Raw genomic sequence first — 23537 nt, 5'->3', positions numbered from 1 at the left:
CTGCTCAGCTCGGGCTGGACTCGAACTGCTGTTGCTCAGAGCTCAAACTCTTGAGCGAGCTCTTAACCAACTGAGCCACTCGGCCGGCCCCCAGTATAATGAATTTTTAAAATGCAGACTTTGAAAATGAAAATGAGTCATTTGTTTACATAGACTATAATCTGATATATTTATACCAAGCTCAATACAAATTCTCTTTCAGGAAAAATTATCAATTTGAATTTTTCTTAGCCTATAGTTGCATTAAACCCTACTAATTGTACAGAAACTACTAATTTTGGTAACTTTCCCCCATCAATTAAAAGTTTGTATATGTAAGACAATCTTAAAATGATTCTGTTTACACACACACACACACACCCCTTGGTAAATAACACAAAGCTGTCAAGGAAATAATATATTTTTACAAAATCAATCAACTGTAAAGGATTTAAATTAATGGGTTTAAACAGAATGTGGGAAAATATGGTCAGATTTCTTAAAATCATTTTTCTCCACTCTAATTGTTAACAAATATTAATTTTAATAATTTTAAAGTAAATTTTAACTCATTACAAATGCTTTCTGAATCTGCAAGTCACTGCTATATAGCAAGTAACTCCATACATCCCAAATCTGGACACCTACTCCTATATGCAGGCAGAGCATGACCCACCCAAGTTTCACCTGCACAGCACACTGTTTGCAAGCAAACGTTCATGTTGTCTTTGCACTGCACGTAAATAATAAAGTTGTGCTTCCTGAAAAGTCACATCAAAATGGAGTAAATCCTGAAAATGTAATGGTTTGGAGGTTTTGTAAGGCTTTTCTACATTTTATTTGGAACCTGAATAAGGAGGACTTCCAGTTGTTAACAAAGCGTTTGTCTTCAGGTGTCAAACAGAACACAGAATTCAGTAAGGCATTTTAATGGAATAGAGCAACAACAAATAGCACATTTTAGTAGAAATCTGTTAAGAGTTTGTCCAACGTGAAAGAGTTTTAAAAGTGCTATGACAGAAATACAAAGCAGCAAATACCGTTCCCTTACCATATCATGCCTTCAAACAGATTTTGGATGACAAGATGTGACTGAGTAACTGTTATCAGTAAAGTGACATGAGTCCATGCGAACTGTTAATAGCCCAACAATACGATAATTAGTGAACACAACTGAACGGTGCAGCCCAAAAAGCAATAGCATTTTTAAACAGAAATTTCTAGCATGACTTTTGGTTACACTCTGTAAAATAAGGTCATAAAATAAATGCCATTAGCAAATTATATTCATTTTGGTGCCTACTGGATCCTTATAGCAATGAAAACATTTAAAAAAGTAATCTTAATTTACACACAAATGGAGTGCTAATAATACTGAGATATATTAAAAAACATAAAAATAAACCATAATCTTAAATCATGAGATTAAAATGATAATAAGAACTTTATGGTGTTGTTATGGCACTTAGAGGGGAACATTTTCCTCTGGCTGCATTCTGCAGTTATTAAAAATGCTAAACTCTATTTTCCTTTAAGCATTCATTATGGTAACTTTTTCCCATCAAGAGTTATTTCTAACTTCCAATGATTCAAACCAGCAGGGATCAATTGTCCTTAAACTCCATCTTTTCAGATTTGAAAGTTATTTTCACAGCTCTGATCAATGACAGTGTTCAATTTCCAATTGTCAGAGTCCTCTGTGTTTCAGTTCCGTCTTTGAGCATCATCAGGATGAGTAGAATGTGAACGGGAAAAAAGCTAATGTTTCTATGTACTAGTGCCATAATTTTGATTGAAATTTATAAAATGACTTTTTAAAATTCTTAGGATTTTGATTTATTCATAATAAACCTATTTTCTATTTCAGAAAATAATATATTGGTGTTTTATTTTTATCTGCTTAAAGGATCCAATTCTCTTTACCTTGGTTGCTTAAAAATGCATACATGATTTTTTTTTCTCCAATAGGCACCATTTATATTTTCATAGGCGATTCTATTATTTCTAATTTGTCTTGATGGTTTCTAGACTTTTTTCACTGAGCATTTTACTCTCAGTATCTCCAGAAATTAGAAATGTAAGAAATACTACAATTTCTCAGCACTAAGCTCAGCAGGAAGTCTAATGGAAAAAAAGCAAAGCATAAAGAATAGGAAAATGTATTCCAAATCCAAAACAAGCCTTACTAATACATGAATTCACAGATCTAAATCCTGTATTTTTCATTTTGGTCTTACAATTAGCTACCTTTTAAGGAAATAAGAATGTTCATCATACACAGTGATAAATTTCATAAAACACTGAATGCTGTTCAATGATAAACTGAATAAAATACCTTAAGCCAAAAAGAATTATGCAATTGTATGACTAACCATAGCTACCAAAAAAATAATATGCTCTGTTTCTTTTATGCTCAACTAAGAGCTAGTAAATCATAGTTATTTTCCATAGAGAAATATGATAGATGCTTCCCAGGCTTACTAACTGTTCAGGAAACTACCGAAATGCTTCAAATTTCTACAAATCAAGGGAATCCAAAAATTTTGTTTCAATTTTATAGCCTTTTTAGGACACTTTGAAAAGTTAAAATTTTTAAATCCTCAAAAATTGCTCACATTTAAGCATCAACTAGCAGATTATCTTTCCACTACAGAAAAAAAAATTAAAGGTAAGAGATTTTATCATACATAGAGCCTACAGAGTAATGGGTAGTACATACATACCATATAAAACTGCAGTCGATAATGTTTCTTCACCAAGCTCAGCACAAACATGCAAAAACCTGTTCAAGAACAAAAAACGTGCTTGTTGTGCAATTTGTTACAAAGTGTAAGATTCACTAAGCTTAAATGAGCCAATTTTCTACACCATACCTGGCACACTCTAGCCACTTACTGAAATGCCATCTCTCCTACTTTTATATTAAGCATTTTAAGTAAAAGTTGCTTGAGTGAAACGATCTTATATGCTCCAAAATGCCTAGCATATTCCATGGCATAAATTCAGTAAACATCCTCTGCATTAATTAAGTGGATTAGTCCTTGCTAATATCTGGACATAGAAAAACATCTTGAATTTCAGTTGAATAAAATTTATTTGCTGTTTCAATCCATCAAGTGTATGTATAGAATGTTTCACTCTCCACATAATACAAAAATTAATAATTATTATGGCAGCTAACACCTACTGAACACTTATTATGTTCGAGGTTCTTGTCTAAGCATTTCACAAATGTCAATCATTTACGTAATCCTTACAATGTGCCTATGATGCAGGTGCCTATTATTATCTCCATTTTACAGATGAAGAAAAACGCACACAGGTCTTTATTAATTTACTGATTATCACAAGGCTAAAGAGCAGTTAAACCCTCAGATCCTGTTGACCCTTAAGAGTCCTGTGGTTCCATAAACCATTATCAGCAAAATTCAGGTTAAGAGCGACTTGAAATTTCTCAGAACCGTATTATAATAATTATAATAAAATATACTACTCTCAATAATTTCAAGATTTACAAACTGCATTTTTGTTCATGTTTACATCCTACAAATTTATTAGAAGAAAATTTTACTAAATAAAAATTCTACCTAAATAAATGAAATCTAAAAATCATGTACTAAAATAATGGGAGGCAATATGAAACACTTTTTGCCCAATATGTCAGTAAAATTCTAAAGATAAATATTTTTTACAGAGGTAGATATTAGAAATCCATAAACCAAGTTCAATTTCAGATAAACAGCCACCCATGCATTCTGTTCGGCAACATCTTTAGAGAGTGAGTTCTCTGAGACAGAAAATGAATTGTCAGCTAACCTATCCCATTTGAAATAAACACTTTGTATATCTAAGCTATACTTACCAAGGCCATTCTACCTATTAGAGTAAGCAAGGTTTACACTACTTTGACCAGAGCAGAGAATCAAATAGCTACTGCCTTGAGCTATATTTTGATGACTGATTTGAAATGTCAGTGTGAAGAATGGTGACAAAGGAAGAGAATGCATACTGGCTCCCAGGTCCTACCTCACCTCCTACTCATCACCTACAGGGTAATCTGACTGGTTGAACTACAAAAAAATATGGAAACATTTTCTGAGTAGAGGCACACCTGAAAGCCATATGTCACTTTCTTGAGAGACAGAAAGAAAGCAGGAGGGGAGGGGTTAAAACATGGAATTCATTGCACTGAGATCACCAGTAGTTTTAAAAACCTCTTTAAAATGATTGCTTTTAAGTTTTTCCCCTATAGCAGGTAGACTTATTTTGTGGCTTACGTAATAATGTAATTTCTATGCTATTTTATGCCACTGGTCTATGGTTAAGGGGACGAGTGTAGATTAGACTTGGTTCAGAGGCAAATGGGGTAACAGCAAAGCAGAAACAAGACAGATGCCTCTGGAACCTCTCCTTCTATCCAAATGGACCCATCTGACTCTCCTAGCACAACCCTGGGAACGTCTCAACATCATTAACTATGAGTTATCTCCTCACAAAAAACTACTCCAACATGTATGGTTTTCTCTATCTTGAAATTATATAATACCATTCACTCTTAAGCATTTTTTCAAACGAAATTACCAGCAGAATCATTCAATATTTTCCTAATGATTTTATCCAGGACAGTCTTGGCAATTCACCTGACCCAATTTCACCATTAAATCAACCAATAACATGCAGCTTTTTAGGGTGTTCTAATCAAATATATAATTATCTGACTCCTAGAAACATTAAGGTAATACCATTCTCCCAATTGGGTGGGGGAGGGTGTAAAGTTTTTTCCTAGCATATCTAAGATTAAATATTATTTCTAAAGAAAAACAATCTGGGGACATGGTTGTCTAGTCCATTTAGCCCTGCTGTTTTTGTTGGTGGTTTAGACTACATGTCCCAGGACCTGGTCCTTTTCCTGGCTAGCATATGGCTAAATAAACCCTTTTTCTTTTAGGACAAAAAAAAAAAGAAAAGAAAAAAAAAACAGTCTGAAAAAGGAAATACATGAATTTACTTTTTCATTTGCAACCATAAAGTTATGTGTGTGTTTTATGATTAAATGTTTAAAAATACATATGTATGATATTTCAGTAAATCTATGGAAAGAATAACTTTGCACATTTTGATCCATAGGTTTACTTTTTCCCCAATTACAAAGAGTATTTGTATGGTTATATTTCCAAATAAAATCATAGGACTTATTATAGTATTGTAAATAAAAGTATTCATTAAAAATACTTCTTAACATACAGTTCTTGATAATATGTTTAGTTACACTTACGGAGCACCATTTATGTACACAGCACTGTGCCTGGTAGTGTCCATGCAAAGGTGTGTGTACATCCTGTTCTCTAGTATGAAGGAGTGATCAGGTGGTTAGGGAGATCCAGTTACCCAGAGGACTTAAGAGAAGTATATTCAAAAAGAGCAAAAAAGAATGAGGTTTCTACCGTAGTCAGAAGTAAAGGGGGGAAAAGGCATTGAGAAGTCCAAAAGATGGAATTTCAAAAAAAATGGACAATCAAAAAATATTAATTATTGTATTTAAGATGTACCAGACACAAGATATAAAAATTGAATAAGAGACATTCTTATTCTATTTCTATTCAATCTCAATTCATAATCTAGTTGAGACAGAAAATACAAAGACATAATAAAGTTGTTTTTAAGATTCTTGGTGATTAACCAATTCAATAAACGTATATAGTCTATAATCCAAAAAACAGACATGAACATGGACCCAGAATTAAATACTGGAGCTTACTAGCTCGTCCCTCAGTCTTTCAGGTGGCTATATTTTTCATTACATTTACATAACTAATCAAAACTCCCAAACAATTCAAACATCATGTTAAATAAATTCAGAAGCACATGGCATTATGTATGCCCATATTCAGATACTAGACTACATCTGAGTTGTTTAAAAACATTTTAAGAGAATATGCATTGCATAAGTTTAGAAACTGTCACACAAACCAACTATTATATTAGCTAAAAATGTTCTATTAATCTGCATGGTGAGTTTAAGGTGTACAATGATAGTAGCCTCTGTATAATGTCTAGTAGTCTTCAAATAAAAAATTACAAGTAGTTTGGGAGATACAATCCTTTGTGAACAGTAATTGGTGACATTTTTCTAAAGATTTCATCAACATTCTTTGAGGTAAAAGATATGCAGGGTGTTTGGGGGAAATCTTAATTATGCATTAATTTTAGCTATAATTTAATTTTATATGTCTATTGGTTTTCTTGAATTCAAAGTACAGTAAAACCTTGGATTGCGAGTAACTTGGTTTGCAAGTGTTCCCCAAGATGAGCAAATATTTGTAATACATTTTAACGTGGTAAACGAGCAATGTCTTGCAATACGAATAGTTTGTTTCTGGAACAAATTATGCTCACAAACCAAGGTATTACTGTATTATATTCAAATCATATCTTCTCCATAATGGTTTTTAAAAAGAAATCAAAAGAGCTGGCCATGCATAAATACAAGCAAAAAAAAATTACTAGTTGGTTAAATAGATGGTAAGGTAATGATATTAAGGGTAAAAAATCTTAAGCCTTAGTCACCCATCACTGCTAGATACATCATCACATGAGTACTGTGATTTCTAAAGCGTCCCCAATCCAAATCACCAAGATCTCTAGACTCTAGAGAAACTGTCTGTCCTATTATTTTCAGCCTCGCTGATTTTCTCTTTGCTATCAGTTAAATTCATTTTACAACAAAATGATATGAATGTCAGAATGACTTCTGGGTCCTAGTCAGTGAGTCATTCTGTCCATTAGTAAAGAAGTCATTTAATCTCATGGGCCTTGGTGAGGGGTCAGACCTGGAGATACCTACATTTTATTTTAATAAAATTCAATGTCAATGAAATAGTTTGGGCTATCTCTGCTTTTTAAATCAGTTAAGGCCTATATTTTCCAAAGTCGGAACTATTGGGTTGTCGGAAAAGTCATGATGTATTTTTTTCTATTTTTCGTTGCAAAAATGCATCATGACTTTTCTGACAACCCAGTGAAATTTTGACAGGACTCCTCGAATATTGTTCAACAAAAAGAATTTCAAAGACATTCACAGCATAACTTGAGAGAAAGGTACAAATATCTCAGCATAGGGTACTCCTCACTCCTGTTGTAAAGTCTAACTCCATTTGCTAGAGTAAGCCTCTCAATGTTGCTAACCACTTCAGCAATCACCAGTAAGGCCTCAAGACTCAGCAAACAAAACACTGGTGCTGAGAAAACAGCTCTAAGAAGCACTGTGTATGAATGTGCTTGTCCTCAGTCTCTTGATCAGTCATCCAACAAATATGTATTGGGAGCCTAAATGCCAGACCCCGCGCTAGGCACTGGGAGTTAAAAAAAGAAGACACACACAAATGGGTGCTTAGGGTCCACCTGGACATACTTAGGCCACACGTAAAATAGCAGATAAAGAATACTACTACTCATGATTGATATTGGAAGTTTCATCATTTAACCCAGTAGCTCCTAACTTACTACAAGGTTGCTTTCTAAAAGTACATATGTAGGGCTGTAATAATGTCAGTATCCAAGTGTGTGATATTATACAGCAGTTTTGCAAAATATTACATTGGTGGAAACTAGGGAAAGTGTATAAGGGATATTTCTATTACTTCTTACAACTGCATGTAAAGACACGATTATCTCAACAAAAAGTACATTCAAAGTACATTTAAAAAGCCAATAATTTGAGATACAAAGCAGTTTCAGAGTGCTATAAATAGCAATATTTTTATTTAATTTGGTAAACTTTTATGGAAAAGAAATCTATTCTAACTTTATCCTAATTATCTGATTCTTAATCTGAAATCATAAAAAAAAATTGGCATAGCATACTATAAGCAAATGTATGTTATATCTATATACGTGTGTGTGTGTGTGTGTGTGTGTGTGTGTGTAGTGAATATATAATAAACCATGTTAGAAAAACTAAGTATCCTGCTTAAATCTACATGAAAACTCTATTTCCTTGAGACAAAGCAATATAAATGTGAAAGTTTATTTGTAAATTATACTTGGTTAATTATCAGTCCATATATTTAAAAGTTTCTTTACTACAATTTGAAAAGAAAATTTTGATATATGGAATGACTATTAAGCAAGTACTTTTTAAAACCACCATTAGGGAATAACTGCTGTTTAAGACCCTAATGAAAAAAAAATAGCTTTATACATGGGACAATTAAAAAAAAAAGCTGGATTAAAATGTAACAAATAAAGGATGTTATGAATTTAAATAACATAAATAAAAATAAACATGTAAAACATATTAGCTACATATCAATACAGAATATTTCCCTTAACTTACCTGTCAGATAGAGGGCAAATGATATAAATCTATGGTAGCGAATGAGGAACTGCAGTTGCTCTTCTCTTTGAACAAATGTAGCAAAATAATCAGCTACAGTCTCTCCATAGAAAAAGTAGTTTACACACAGTAGAAAGTACCTGTAATTTAAAAACAATTAGCTTTTTTATATTTGAAGCTTTTTTCCCCCTCAAACTCCACAAAACTATTCTTTCTACATTTTGATAGTGATACAAATATCAAAACCAAGTTCAGAACACCAATTCTGGATATATTCCATTAAAATGCCTTTTTTTCTGTCTTAAATTTAATGAACTTACCTGTCAACAAAAGTTTACTGAATTTAGTTCATACCTTTATTTACTACGCACACACACGGTATTAAATTTAAAATGAAACTTCACTCCCAACTACTCACAGCTCTAATGATTTTTAATAGCAGAGCTCCCAAGCCAGATTCCGACCAGCTTGGCACATACTGGCTTCTTTCTCCCACTCCTCAGTGTTCCAGATGGACTCCTAGCAGCAGGTAAAAAGCCTCTACACGAAACTTAACAACTATATAGGCACCTAGCCCTCCTCCCAGCTCTGGTATATCCCTTCCCCCAGGGACAGGGTGAACCCCGGAGATTTTGCTTCTTGTGTGAGCCAGGAAGAGACACTGAGGTATACTTCCTGGGAGTTGGAGTTCCTCGGTACCTCATCCTTTGAAGGGCACAGTCCTAAGTAGCCAGGAGAGCAGAAAAGGAGGAAAGGGGTGGCTTCCCTCTGGTTCTCATGGATGGCATTAGGCCCCACTGTTCTCAAAGTAAAGAGCAAGTATTCTCAATTCTATCAGCTGTGTTACTATTTTTCTATTCCCCTACAGTGGAAACTTTGACTCTTCTGTAAAGCTACCTGACCCCACCAACCCAATTTTTTGCCCACTCTTCCCTAATAAACACCTTCCGCTCAGGAGGGCCAGGAATGTCTCATCGTCTGTAGCACATGCTCCCTCAGTCCCACACCGAGAACCTGGAGGTTGCTGCTTCCCCAACCCAGAGCTGTCCTCTAGCCAAGGCCTGTCTTTATTTCAGGCGACAGTTTCTCTCTCACCTTCTCCATGAAGCCTTCTACAATCACTGGGGCCCATTCTGACCTACTCTTTTTTTCTACCTTTATAATCAATCCTGCATGGTTTGGCATTTAATTATTCTCCAGCCACTTCATCTACCTAACATTTCCCGTACACTTTACCACTCATGAAGAAAATTGCTAAAAGGAAAAATCAGCCATGACCAAAATCAAGAAACTATTTTTTGACTACTCTGAACCCCAAAGGCGATACATTTGTTTCAATAAGACACTGGCCCCTCTGACTGATACTCATCAAACACCTATATTCAAAGATATGGCCAGTTAGGTTAATTATGAACTATCAAATTATCACGTTTCCTGGTCAAGTCTTGATAACTAAGCATTACACCTGAAAAGTTTTAAAAGGATATAAAACTTTAAATATTAAGATCATTTGGTAATTTCTTTTTTACTAATTTTTAGATGCATTTGTGCACATATGAGTACAATATTTCATGGGCTGGTTAACTGCCAGTGCTATTTACAACAGTGCCTCATACACCGTCCCCATCAAAAAGTCTTCCTCTTTCCGTACCTTCATGGTGCATGTCATGGGGCCCAGGGCCTGGAGAGGGGGCCAAACAGGAGCAGCAAAGGTGGGGTCATCCCTCCTCCACTCCTCTCCTCCCCAACCCGGGGCCTACGGGGCTAAAAGGAGGTGGGCCAGATTGCAGGGGTGGGGATGGGAGACAGACATTCAACATGGGCTTTCCCCTACTGAGTGAACCACTGATCACTCAAAACAAAAAACACAACAATTTTCATATCTCATTTTTCAATCTTTGTAGAGAGTTTTGTGTGTGGTCTCATGTCAACTAAGGGGAAATAAAGCACAAGATTACGTATATTTGTAACATTTTACAAAATGAAAAAGAGTTCAATATTGAGGGTTGTTTTTTTTTTTAAAGAGTACAAGAGTGGTGTATATAGTCGATATAAATGAGGTATCTCTACAAAAGAGTGAAAGATGAGATATGAAAATAGTTGTATTGGAAAGAGAGTGTAAAGGTGATTTTCTTATTAAAATTCAATTGTATTCGTTCTATTTGTCTTTCTCTAAAATCAATCTATAAGGTCAGCTATGTGGACACTGACTGATCAGGGTGCCTCCCTTACAAACTTTAGAAATAAGTCAGATTTTCCTATCTGAAATTTTTGAGTTACTTACCAGCTTAGAGTTCTAAACCATGGTAGGTCATAAGAATGATAGACTCTATAACCTATAGTGATAATTTCATGGAAGCATTTCACTTGGATGCCTAGAACCTGAAACCAAGAGAAAACATTGACATACATTTCTCAATGTTACATTTGTGCTTAATCATTTCATAAGTAGCTTGTTGTCATACATATTTTTAAGATCTTTAGCCTATCCATTTTTAATCATTCTACATGTCAGTAGCGAAAACTCAATATTCAATGTCTCTAAAATCAAGTGATGTCCCAAAGTGGTAAGCAAAACAATGTTTTATTGAGAAGTCCTTCCCAGGGTAGGAGGTGGCAGCATAGTTCAGAGTTTGAGGGATAGTCTGGTTAGTCACAGGTGACTAGCTTTATCCTCATTACTATTTCATTTCTTGAGGTTGTCCATCTCAAGATGGACAATCTTTTTGTCCATTTTGTTTCTTGAGTTACAAAGAATTGTGAAAGTTTGCTTGTATATACCGGGGGTGCCAAAAAATGTATACACATGATTTCTAGTCCTCTTTTGTTATCGGTATATATTGAATATTACAATTTTAATACAGTATTTTCCTTTCTTAAAATGTGTATACATTTTTTTGGCACCCTCTGTATTTATTTTTAACCATATACCCCGGTATACTTGCCAAGGATAAAAGGTACTCTCAGGACAAAACACTTTTACCCAGTCACCCACGGGTTTGGGCATAGCCTTTTCATTCTCTCGGCTGTGCCAGCTCTTCCATAGCCAGCTACAGACATCTCTGATCAATCCAAGCAGTGCTACCCTGGCAAGTTATAAGCAGCCTTCTCCATTTGCAGCCACTTGGGCCAGTCAATCAAGTCTATGCAGTTCTGTTTGCACGGTGTCTTATATACACAATTAGTAAATGAGTTTATATTTATGAATCCCTTTTTGATGGTACGTAGAGTAGTCCTTCCAACTGCTGTATCCACCAACCTGGGTAAAGGTAATTCCTGAGGATGCAGCATCATATCCAGCACTTGACTTAAGTCAATTCCAAGACTCAAAGAGCAAATAGCAAGTTGAACACTTATTACCCTAAGAGATTAAAATCTTTATGAATACGGGAGGATAACTTTTTCAACCTCTAAGAGCATATCAAAGCACTTTTTGTACAGCCCTGGAGCTAAGAATGAGTTTTATATTTTTTAAGAGTTAAAAATAGAAATCAAAGATTATGTGACAGAGACACATAAAGCCTAAAATATTACTGTCTGGTCATCTACAGAACAAGCTTACCAAACTGCCCAAGGATATACTATGGGATTTCTTTTATGATCTCCACAAATTAGCTTTCCCAACCTACCGCTCAGGATATTCTTAAGCAATTTCCCCCACTATACCTATTATATGTCCAACCATACATGTAAAAAAAGTAATGCGTCCCTTCAGCCACATGGTAAGAAATTATTATGCCAAACTACTATAAATAGTTCTTTTAAGAAAAAGTCATAAATGTGTTATAAAGACAAGAGGAAATTTGAATATTATCCTTCAAATAACCTTGGTACATAATATCAAGTTATTTTTAAACAGATATAATCAAAGAATGGGGACAATGCTAGATGTTAAAATCAAATGGCAAAGCCATGCTATTTATAGAACCAAGGGCTTCAATGCTGCTGGAATACTGAAGGGGTGGAGTGGGGTGGGTGGGGGTGTGAGGGGTAGAGAGAGATAAGCCTGGTCACAGAATCATAGCAAACAGCACAGAAGACTGCACAGAGGAGTTTGTGTTGATCATGAAGGGATGTGATGAGATTGTCTAGGGATAACAGAGGTAGAAAGAATTGGCTGGAGAGGCAGCAGAAGTAGAGACAGTAAGGTAGTTAACATACCACCACCCAGATGAGTGCGGATGAGCATCTAAGTGGGACAGCGGCTGACAGGTGGAGTACAAGGAATAAGAGACATCAAGAGGTAGAACTGACTGGATTTGGTGTTTGAGGAAACGGGGGAGGGAGGTCCAAGGGAGAGAGGGGGACACAATAACATTAGGGAAGGCTTGCTTGGGAAATAGATTTATACAGAACGGCCAGGGATGGAATAGAAGTTCAGATGTGAATATGTTGAGTCTAAACCGTGGAACCTATGGGTTATCCAAATAACACTGCCTAATTTCACAATGGGAATCTATCCAAAGAAAATAATCCTGTGTATGAAAAACATTTACATTCTAATATGTTTAGGATAGTGTTATTCACAATAATGAAAAACCAGAACATAACCTGAATGTCTAAAAACACAGCGATTTAAATAACTTAGGATGCATTCCATTCCATTGAGTAGATGAATGTATTAATAAAGCTGATGGTTGTAAAGATTGTGGAGCAACACAAAACATTCAGTTAAGATACTTGGCTTACAAAACAGGATACAAAATTTTAGTCACATGATTACAATCATGATTTTTAAAACATAAAAGAAAAAAAGGATGAAAGGAACATATCAAATGGCAGTATTAATTGGGTTTTGATGGTTGATGATTCGGTTAGGGGTGATTTTTTTTTGTTTGTAATTATCCATTTTCCAAAGTAATTTTAATACACTTTTATAACTCTCACGATGGGAAAAAAATTAAAACACTATCTAAAAGTAAACTATATAATGTATATTAAAACAATTATTATAGGAGTTTCCAAAAAGGGGGGGCAACTCCCACAATATCTTTTATATGTTTGCCTTTAAATCAAAATATGTTTTAGCAGCTCCATCATTTAGAAAAGTGTGATTCTAAGCTGTGAATGCAACAATTAATAGAAAGAAGGCTGAAGGAAAGCTCATTTTAAGGAACATGAGTATGAGTTCCATCTTAAAATAGTGCTACCATTTTCTAGAAGTTTTTAATAAAACTCTCTTGAATGAGTCATTTTTAAGTGCTGATAGTATTATAAGGGAAACACAAGCTAGACACAATGTGTATGACCCAAAATATAAATGACCAAGTTAGGGATATAAATATAAATAAGATTTAAAACACATAATAGTAATACCAATTGAGTACCAATAGTGTGCCTATGTGTATATCCATCCATACTCCCTTAACATAAATATCATTAATATAGCATGTGTATGTATACAAATGTACATGTGTACATATATGCATATGCAATAAATGCAAATAACAGCAATAACAGTTCAAATCTACTTTAACTAGATCTTTAAATTTTCTTATATTCTTCTCTGATTAAGCTCAACAGAGAAATAATAGAATGGTATTTTTGTAATAAAATGTTATTTTCCTTTCACAGTAGAAAAAATAAACAATAAAGCCCAAACATCTTAGGTATACTTATGATTCTCTCTTTAAAAATCTGAATCCAAATACACAAAGATGTCTTTAAAGGTGCTTTGAACTTTGTCATAAAAAAATAGTAAAAATTTAGTCTCTATCAACAAATTCTGGCCCTAGTTTACCACACTAAACAGTTTAGTTTGGAGACAATGTCACTTATTCACAGGGAGCCCATCAAACCAGCCTGAGTCAGTGTATCAAGGATCACACAGCACTGACACGTGCTCTGCACACACTCACTCCTTAAATGCCCAAGTCCCGAGGCCCGCATGGGTCACTGGCACTCAAGAGGCCTGGGTGGGTTCAGGCTGAGAAGACTGGGGAGCTGGGGTCCTTCTCGTGAGTCAGATCTGCCTACCTGGCTCTCAGACTCAGCATCTTCTTTCTGCCCTCACATTCAATCAGTCCCACCCATTATCCATTTTTCTTTGTAAGAAAAAGTTCTTCAAGATGTCAGCCAATTAACGGAACAGAAGAAGTAAAAGTAACTTCTGATTCATTTCTGTGACCTTCATGTCCCCAAGGAAGTACAAAATTAATGAGGACAAGAAGAAAAGTGAAGGGCTTCATGGTGCTTAGAAGAGCTGCTTTAAGTGGCTTTAGGAGTTGATGGAATTTTTTTCCAATTGTGTCTAATTTCAATTCAAAACATTCTTTTATAGAATCAAAGAAAAACCATATCATATTGCCCATAGCTCAGCACTCTGAATAGGACTGAACATGAAGGGGGAAAGGCAGGCGAGACAGGTAAAGAGACTTCCAAGTGGGCAATGGCAGCCAGGGAACAGGGAAGGGAGTACATAAGAAGAGGCTAAACTCATCGAGATGGGATGAAGGAAAAGAAAGAATAAAAAAAGAGGGACACCGTGCATATCCCACGCTTTCACTGTTCACTGCTAAACCATTGCTCAGCACCCAGTAATGAGTTTACTAAACAAACGCCTTTCTCCTGCTCACTCCCACCACTTTAGGCTTCAAATGTTTCATGCTTCCTTACATAGCAAGGCTTTTATACACATGACTCCTCAGCTGTGACCCGTCCTTCCCCCAAGCTCCCCGTCATCTCGCTGACTCTACTTACCCAGCTTCAGACAGCAGCACATATGCTGGGCACATGCCTCTCAAAAGTTTCCCCGCCACCCCTTTGCTCTCATAGCATCCTATTCTTTTCTTCAAATGGTTATTGCAGCTTTTAATTATATATCTGGTCAATTGTTTAAACTGTAGGTAGTAAACTCCATGCCAGCACAGACAGGTTTCCTTCGCACCACGATGTCACGCCCCAGAAATAACACAATTCCTGGCACATAGCAGGCATTCTGGGAGCAGTTGCTAAATGAATGAGCTGAAAGCTTGAAATACTTGTTTGGTTTCATGACTTGCTGGTCTTCCCACACACGACACAATCCCAAAGTCCTCAAATGGCTTCTGTTTGCCTCTCTCGTGTCATCCCTAAACATCTTCCATGTGTACAACTTGCAGATCCCCCAACGGACCACGTGCTCTCATCACCTCCATGCCGTGCCCATGATGTCCCCACCCTAGAATGCCTTCCCCTGTCCGGCCCCTCCTTCAGGGCTCAGCTTGGGCATACCTCTTCTGACACTCGGCCCGCACTACTCTCTCAGGCTGGATTAGGTACCTTTTTACCGCGCCTCTCCCAGCAAGTCCTATCACGGAACTTACCCCACTTGTTTACTATCCTATTTATTCATATGGTTACTTATATGTCTCTGCCACGAGATTGAGTTCCTTGAAGTTAGGGATCTAGCTAACAGTCAAAAATATTGAAGTCATGTATGAGTGTGTGTGTTTCTGTTATATCTGATGCTTGGCACAATGTCTGACAAAAAGACATGTACCTGTTACATATACTCGGTCTCTGCTGAATGAACACATCGAATGGCCATTTTGCAAATAGAAGAGATTAATCCAGATCATTGCCTGAACTAAAAAATGCTTAAAGGAACTAAATTTGCTGTTACCAAATCTTGAAGTACCTTCTTTTCTGTGACATGCTCAAATTACTTCAATCACATCAATATTGAAACACAAAGCAAGAGATACTTAGGGAAATGTAAAATACTTACAAGAAGCATCAGCATAAAAGATCCCATATAGATAATCAGGAAAAACAATGAAATCATAGTTAGAGTAAGAATTCCACGAATCCACCAGTTTTTCCACCTACAAAGAAAATGTTTATAAAGTCAGCATTTATGTGTTCTAAAAGAGTGTGTGAGAGTGTGAGAGTGTGTGTGTGTGTGGTTTCAGTATTAAGTGAGCAAACTTATTACGGATGTTCCGTAACTCTACGTTAAGGATCCCTTATGTCACCTCATATAATAATGACAAAAGCAAAAACCAACCAACCAACCAAACAGCATTCGTTCACTCCCTGAGAGCTACATTAAATGTAAAAATCAAGTTAGCCAAAGAGACTCAAGTTCGTTCACTGTGAACAAGGATGAATGCAGAGCCTACCCAGTGAGTCTGGTCAACGTGCATATGTGCACATCCTGCGGGGGGGGGGGGTGTCATCAGAAGGGAAGGAGTCAGGTGCAAAAGCCCTTTAAAAAGAGGACCAGTCCTTCGGGGTGGCAGACAGAAAAAAACAACAACAAAACAACGATTTTAGAATAGTACAGACAGAAAGCACAGCCTTCCAGTGAGAAAAAGGAAAGAAAGGCTGATACAGAACCGAAACTGGGGAGAACAGCGATGTCAGTGAAATGAAGAAGGCACGAGGTCAGTCACAGAGGCCAAGGCCAGACTGAAAGCCACTTCCTCCTATTGCTCTGTGTGCTGCCTGCTTTCCTTGATTAGGGACAGGGCCATTGGTAGAAAAGTATTTTCTTACCCCTGAGCCTTTGCTGCATCCTTGGAGCACAGCATCCCTGCTGGCACACCGGGCTAGCTCCTAGCAGGCTGAGACTTCATCTCTCCCAGTCCTCGGGCTGTCAGTTAAGGGCCAGGGGAGGCCCAATTGCTCCTTCACCCCCCAGGAGCCCCACACCTCATCCCAGTGTACCTTTCAAATATTGTCACTCTTTGTGTGGCCAGGTTATGAAAAACGTCAGCAGCCGCTGTATGAAACATGCAGAATGATTCTAAGTATACCTATACATGGATGGATGATGACCCCTGAATCTAAAATTGCTGTCACTCCTTTTATTCATTCTACACTCAATTTTACATTTTACTGAGTAAAGTATTTTCTTTAAGATTTTTCTGATTTCTATTAAAATGATAACATTTAAATTATGTTACAAAAGATTTGGGTTCAACTTAAAGTACAGTAATATATATGTATAACATCTAAGCACAGGCTTTTATTCTCATTCCCATAAAAGAAATATTAGCTGATTTCATCCATTTATCAAATACTGATTACATTCCCTGCTTTCAATAACTCTCCTATATAGTCCAAATACACCTTATCCCTTTTATCATGTCATTTCTGCGCTCAAGATCTAAAATGCCAACAACATTAAGTGCAAACTCTTTTATCTAGCTTCCAAGGTTTTCCATGAGGTAGTCAAATTGTACTTACCCGACTTTGTTGCCCTCTACTGTTTAACAAATTATATAGACTCATAAATTTCTCGCAGACTGTAAACTCTAGGGCTGAACTGAAGTGAGTGTAGAGTCAAAAAAGCAATAGCTGGAAGGTTCCATTTAGTTTTCTAGATATAACCCTTTCTGGATTAATGAATGGATTAGGAAACTGGGCTAGGTCACAGAGCTGGTCAGAGGTAGATAAAGGGCCCTAATCTAAATCAGTCTCCTGATGATAATCCCGTCCCACTTGCAGGAAACCCAGAAGCGGATTAATCTTCCTTTACAGCTAACCCTCAGACTCAGAATTATCGAAAACCTCTTCTGGGGACCAGGACAGTACCTAAGTGTCAGAAATCAGCCTCTAGGTAGATGCTGCCAATGTCCACATGTGCCTCTGTTAGAGGCCTGGCTTTGAACTTCAGAGAATGGTAGCTGCTGAGAACCAGAGCTTTTAAATAGGGAACATACTCTCTTCAATGTCATCCAAAAATTCCACAGTAACTGAAAACCTGGGCCCTGGAGGAACATTTTCTATCTGGTTCTGGTTGTCTTTTATATAGATATTTCCTCTCTGAGAACAACTCCCCTCCCCCAACAAGATCATTTATTTTAACTTGACTCCCCAAGTTTCTCACTATATAGTGGGGAGGAGTCGGGGGGTCGGGCAGGGGGGGGGAGGCAAAATCCAGGGTATTGACTCTGGATGAAAACTACTAAGGTAGACTCACAGCTGAAGAGCTTCACTAAAGGACAGAGACAGGCTTACTGGGCTACTATTCATACACTAAGGTCAAGGAACAGATTGGGACAACTTGCCAAGTGACTGAAGACCTTTCAGGCCCTTCCGATTTCAACAGCTTATGCTCTTTTTGACGTTATATATTAAAATCTTAAAAATGAGCATAAATCTTGACCAAGCAATTTCACATTTAAGATTTTATTAGAAGGAAGTAATTATGGGTGCTAAATAAAAGTTAGCTACAAAGAAAAATGTTTAATGCAGAGTTGTCTTTAATCATGAGAATTTAGCAATCAGCTAAATGCCCAGCAATAGCTGTTTAGTTCAGTAAATTGAACTATAGTCATACAAAGGAATATATTATACAGGCACTAAAAATATTTAAATATATTTAAGGATGCTGTTCCTAATACCACAGAATGAAAATGACAATAGAAAGGCAGGAAAGAGAACAATGCTATTTTTACATCTCACACATACACACACACACACCCACACACACAATGCACAAGAAAAAAGCTTCAGAGTAAACGCCACAATATTTTAAATATCAGTGTCTTGGTGGGAGGATCATAGGGTTTTTTTCTGCAATTCATGAAAATTTCTTATGTAATCAGTATTTTTAATCCTATGCATCTACAACATCTAAATCATTGCAAAGCAGACTATTTTGTGTACTAAAGAGGCTAAAATGAATAAGATATACATTTTGAAATATTCATATTATCTTTATAGTGAAGTTTCTTGAGAATATTGAAATTGGTCACATATCATCTATTGTTCATTTTTTTAAAACTAGTTCTTTCATAAATATAGCACAATGCCTACATTTAAAATGTGGTTCTATTGCTTATTAGCTACGTGAACCTTGATATATAATATTTCTGTGCCTCAGTTTCCTCACTTATAAAATAGGCATATAACTGAACCTGTGTTACAGAGTTGCTATTGAGAGTAAGTTAGTCAATAGGTGTAAATTGCTTGGAGCACATAGTATGTGCTCAATAAATATGAACTGCTATTATTCACTATTGTTACTTTATACTGGGGGATAGACCTTCATTATTAAGAAATTATTTTGAGAAAATGAAAAAAAATTTATTTTGAATGACATATAGGAATCCAGCATCATTCTTATATAAATCAACATAAGAAAATTTCAAATCTGATGGGCCGGCCGAGTGGCGCGATGGTTAAGAACTCGCTTGGGATGCCAGAGGGCCTCGGTTCGGATCCCACATATGAGGGCCAGTGACACTGCCCTCCACAGCTAAGATGCTGAACAACAGCTCAACCTGGAGCTGGGCTGCCATGAGTCGCCAGCGACGGCGTGGGCTGCAGTCCCTGTGGCAGTGGATTGCCATGGGCTACCGTGTGTGGCCAGCAGCCAGCATGAGCGGCCAGCAGCCGCAGTGAGCGGCCGTCCAGAAGCCGGCGACTGATCTGCCTCGCCAGAGAAGAGCGCAATGATGGTGCCAACTTGGGCCAGTGAAGCAACATCCTCCACAACTAGATTGAATAACAAAACGATAGCAACTTGTCTGTTCCCCTTCCCCCAACTCCCCAGCACTGTTCCCATCCCCCCAATTCCCCAATAAAAAAAATAAATAAATAAATAAATAAATAAGAAAATTTCAAATCTGAGATAGACCTGATAAGATTTTTAAAGCAAGGGTGCATTTGTGAACTAGTACATGAAAACAATGGGAATCAAGACTATTAAAATAATAATCATGCTTTTAATAATGGACGGCAAAAATTTGTTCTATTGGTTAAAAAAATATGAAAATTTGCTTTGAAGCAATTTATTATAATATGGTTATCTCCAAGAATTAAAAACAGAAAAACTCATATTACATTTACTAGATATGTGACTAAACCAGTTTTTCTCATTATGCCCCATGGGTAGGTAATAAGCAATTTAGTAAATCATACCCAACATTCTTCATTCAATAACAGAACAGTATCAAACAAAAATAGAGGGCATCGCACACAGTTATAAGAATTGCTTCATAACATTTTTGCAGCAGTTAAAATATACAGTTGTGTCTCTTGGGATGGGGTGTAAAATCTATCTCTTACTGTATGTCACAGTCAAAAAAGATGGAAAAACACTGTTCTATATCAACATTTGAGATTTTACATATTAATCTGGATAAAAGCTTACATTTCCTTTGCTTTTATAAATTTTATAATTTATGTTACTAAAGCATAATATGGAGGGCAATATAAAATTAGCTGAAAAATTTGGTAGCGATTACACATTTAAAAACATAGCACAAATATAAAATAGTAAAGGGTTGTGGAATTTTAAACAATAATTTAAAATTCAATTAAGGGGGTGGGGAAAGGCCTATTTCTGTCTGGCACTTGAAAAACAGGGAACAGAATATAGAATTTTCTTTTTTCCATACTCCAACATCAGAGAAGGCAACCTGATGTGGTAAATGGATCACTGCTTTCAGAAATCTGATAACCCGGGACAAGAACCCCAGGTCTGCATCTCACTAGCTCTGTAACCATCAGTTAATCTCTCAGACTTGATTTTCTCATACTTCACAAGATTTTAGGGATTTAATTTTTTTAAAAAAAGCAAAAAAGAAAGCACCTTAAGCATTTAGTAGCATGCCTCATATATAGTGAAAAAGCATGAGCTTTCTCTCTCAGAGCTCTAAAACTTAGAAAAAGTGAAATTTAATACATGGACCAGGATAACCTCAGAACTTCTCTTGTGCACCCATTAATATTCATCTTCACCAATCATACCTTGAAGATAAACCAGATAGAGCTTTCTTGAGGATCTCAGGGGTTCTATCTGAGGATGGTGGGATTTCCGGAATATCAGAATCTGTTCTGGAATCCAAATCTCCATATCTGTCATCAATATCTGTTTCCTAAAATTCAAAAGAAAGGAAAATCACTTTGTAAAACAGAAAAAAAAAAAAAAAGCACAAGCTTGCCAATGCATTTATTTATTGCTCATTGTGTCAAATCTCAGTTACATAACTTGAAACAAAGAAACAACTATTAACTTAGCTTGACTATCCAAACAAGGTTGTACTTCCTGTTAGGAAAGTTTGATTATCTTTGCTAGAATGTATCAATATAAAGAATTCATTTTAACAAAAGACACAGAAAGAAACTCCCATATTGTCTAAATCTCAAATCTACCACAAGAATCAAATATTTATTCTTTGCTACTTAACTATGATTCAATGTAGATTGTGGTCAACCCTGTACAGTCCCTTCTTTTTTATTACAATCAAAGCATAAACAACAAGAGGAATACCTTACACTGGCATAGCACTTAATATGTATAAAATAGTATATATAACTCAGTTTTGAACTTGTTTGTTATGCTCCACTCCCTTGTCCTTCAGTCTCTCCTAGGCCCTCACCCCACCAGCGCCGCCAGCAGCCTTCCGTAAAAAGTGTTACATGTACATACATACGTATACTTTGGGAGCGTGGTTCACAGAGGGAGGAATTCGGGCAAGGTGGTTGAATTGGGGTAGAGGAGTGAGAACATTCACAGGCGGCAAATGCTAGCAGATGGAGCCTTGAGCAGAATGTTAGACCAGAAGTGATCTTAGGAATGAAAGCGCCTAGGAATTCAGAATGTTCAGGAATCTCAAACCAAACAGAGCCTTCTGTAGTGCCAAAGTTTCAGCAAATTTCATAACCCCTTTCGACTGTTTCTTTTCTTTTTCTTTTTTTTTTTAGTTTCGGGTGTACAAAACAATGCAATAGTTATCCTTTTCACCCCTCACAAAGTGACAACTCTCCTCCCCCCATCCACTGCCCTCCTACCCCCGATATCATACAAATCTATTACAATTCCACTGACTCCATTCCCACAGTCTACTCCACATCCCGTGACAATATATATATATATATTAAATTATAGTTGACATACAATATTATTCAACGGCAGCTTCAGGTGTACAGTGCAGTGGTCAAGCCTCTACCCCATCCATGAAGCAATCTCCCTAACAAGACATGTGTCCATCTGACACCCTACAAAATATTTACAACATTATTGATTATATTCCCCAAACTGTCTTTCATATCCCTGTGGCAAAATTGTAGTTACCTATGTATGCTGTCTCATCCCTTCCCCTTCTCCCTCATCCCCACCCCCTCCCAACTAGTAACCATCAGTTTTTCCTCTATATCTCTGAGACTATTTCTGTTTACTTTGCTCATTTATTCAGTTCTTTAGATTCCACATATAAGTGAGATTATATGGTATTTGTCTTTGTCTGACTGACTTATTTCATTTCGCATAATGTTCTCTAGGTCCATCCATATCGTTGCAAATGGTACGATTTCCTTCTTCTTTATAGCTGAGTAATATTCCATTGTGTAAACGTACCACAGTTTCTTAATCCAGTCATCTACTGATGGACATTTCAGTTGTTGACTGTTTCTTCATACATTTCATACAATGCCAAGGACTGAGTGAAGCCAAAGAAGTGAGCTATCACTATGATTGAATCCAGTCTTCCAATTCCTCATGAAGTGGCTCACCAAATAAAACTTTAGTCCTAGGGGAGTATTTTCAGTTTTCACAGAGCAACAATAAACTTTTGTTTGCTAACTATAATGTTCTTTCTATACAATTATGAGATGTCATTATACCAAAAATGACAAGTGGAACAGACATGTCGAATTCCCACTCTGACACTGAGAGTTAGCCTGAAAGCAGGTTAAACAGAGAGAGAGAGAGAGAGAGAGAGAGAGAGAGAGAGAGAGAGAGAGAGACTGAGACTGACTTAATAAACCATCAGAGAAAACACCCCCTGAAAATGTCAGGGCACCTCCTGTTAGTCTGACATGCCAGCAGGTCTTTGACATCTAAAACAATGGAACACATTACTTTTTTTTTTCTCTTTTCCCTGCTACTCTATTCTCACTTTCAATAACCCAGAGTGTTTCAGGGGTGATGTGAGTGGTAGTGGAGACGGTGATGGAGACAGTGACTAGTGCCAGAGGCTCCCTCCATGAGGCAACAGCACCACCTTGCAGGGCGAGTGCTACACTAGGAATTAGGAGTTGCCAGGACTAATTGTATCTCTAGCAGTGTGACAAAGGACCAATCACTTGACCCTGAAGAAATTCGGCCTTTTTGGCCTCATATATAAAAGCACTGGATCAGAATTCAAATTGTGCTCTTTAAAATACTAATACTTTCAAAGACCATTTGTCAATAACCATGATGTGTTGTAACACTCCCCTCCACACCCTCAAGAAAGCTGCCCTGCTTTTATTTGTATTATTCTTAGCTTCTGGTTTCTACTGTATA

General features: G+C 36.6%; 1 protein-coding gene across 2 annotated transcripts in view; it reads right to left on the bottom strand.

Annotated features, from left to right (window-relative positions):
* CDS1 (CDP-diacylglycerol synthase 1) overlaps positions 1 to 23537 on the bottom strand; it is a 50646-nt gene that overhangs the window by 11310 nt on the left and 15799 nt on the right. For both annotated transcript variants that reach the window (XM_019652154.1, XM_019652155.1), the window contains exons 2-7: positions 20999 to 21126; positions 16023 to 16119; positions 10599 to 10696; positions 8315 to 8454; positions 2703 to 2761; positions 1031 to 1113 (exon numbers count right to left, since the gene is read on the bottom strand). In XM_019652154.1, the coding sequence (XP_019507699.1) occupies positions 1031 to 1113; positions 2703 to 2761; positions 8315 to 8454; positions 10599 to 10696; positions 16023 to 16119; positions 20999 to 21126 (605 nt within the window). The remainder of the gene's footprint in view (positions 1 to 1030; positions 1114 to 2702; positions 2762 to 8314; positions 8455 to 10598; positions 10697 to 16022; positions 16120 to 20998; positions 21127 to 23537) is intronic.

Source organism: Hipposideros armiger, unplaced genomic scaffold, assembly GCF_001890085.2.
Source record: "Hipposideros armiger isolate ML-2016 unplaced genomic scaffold, ASM189008v1 scaffold_175, whole genome shotgun sequence".
Taxonomy (NCBI): Eukaryota; Metazoa; Chordata; class Mammalia; order Chiroptera; family Hipposideridae; genus Hipposideros; species Hipposideros armiger.
Note: the sequence above shows the minus strand (reverse complement) of the source record. Positions and strands in the feature narration are given on the sequence as shown.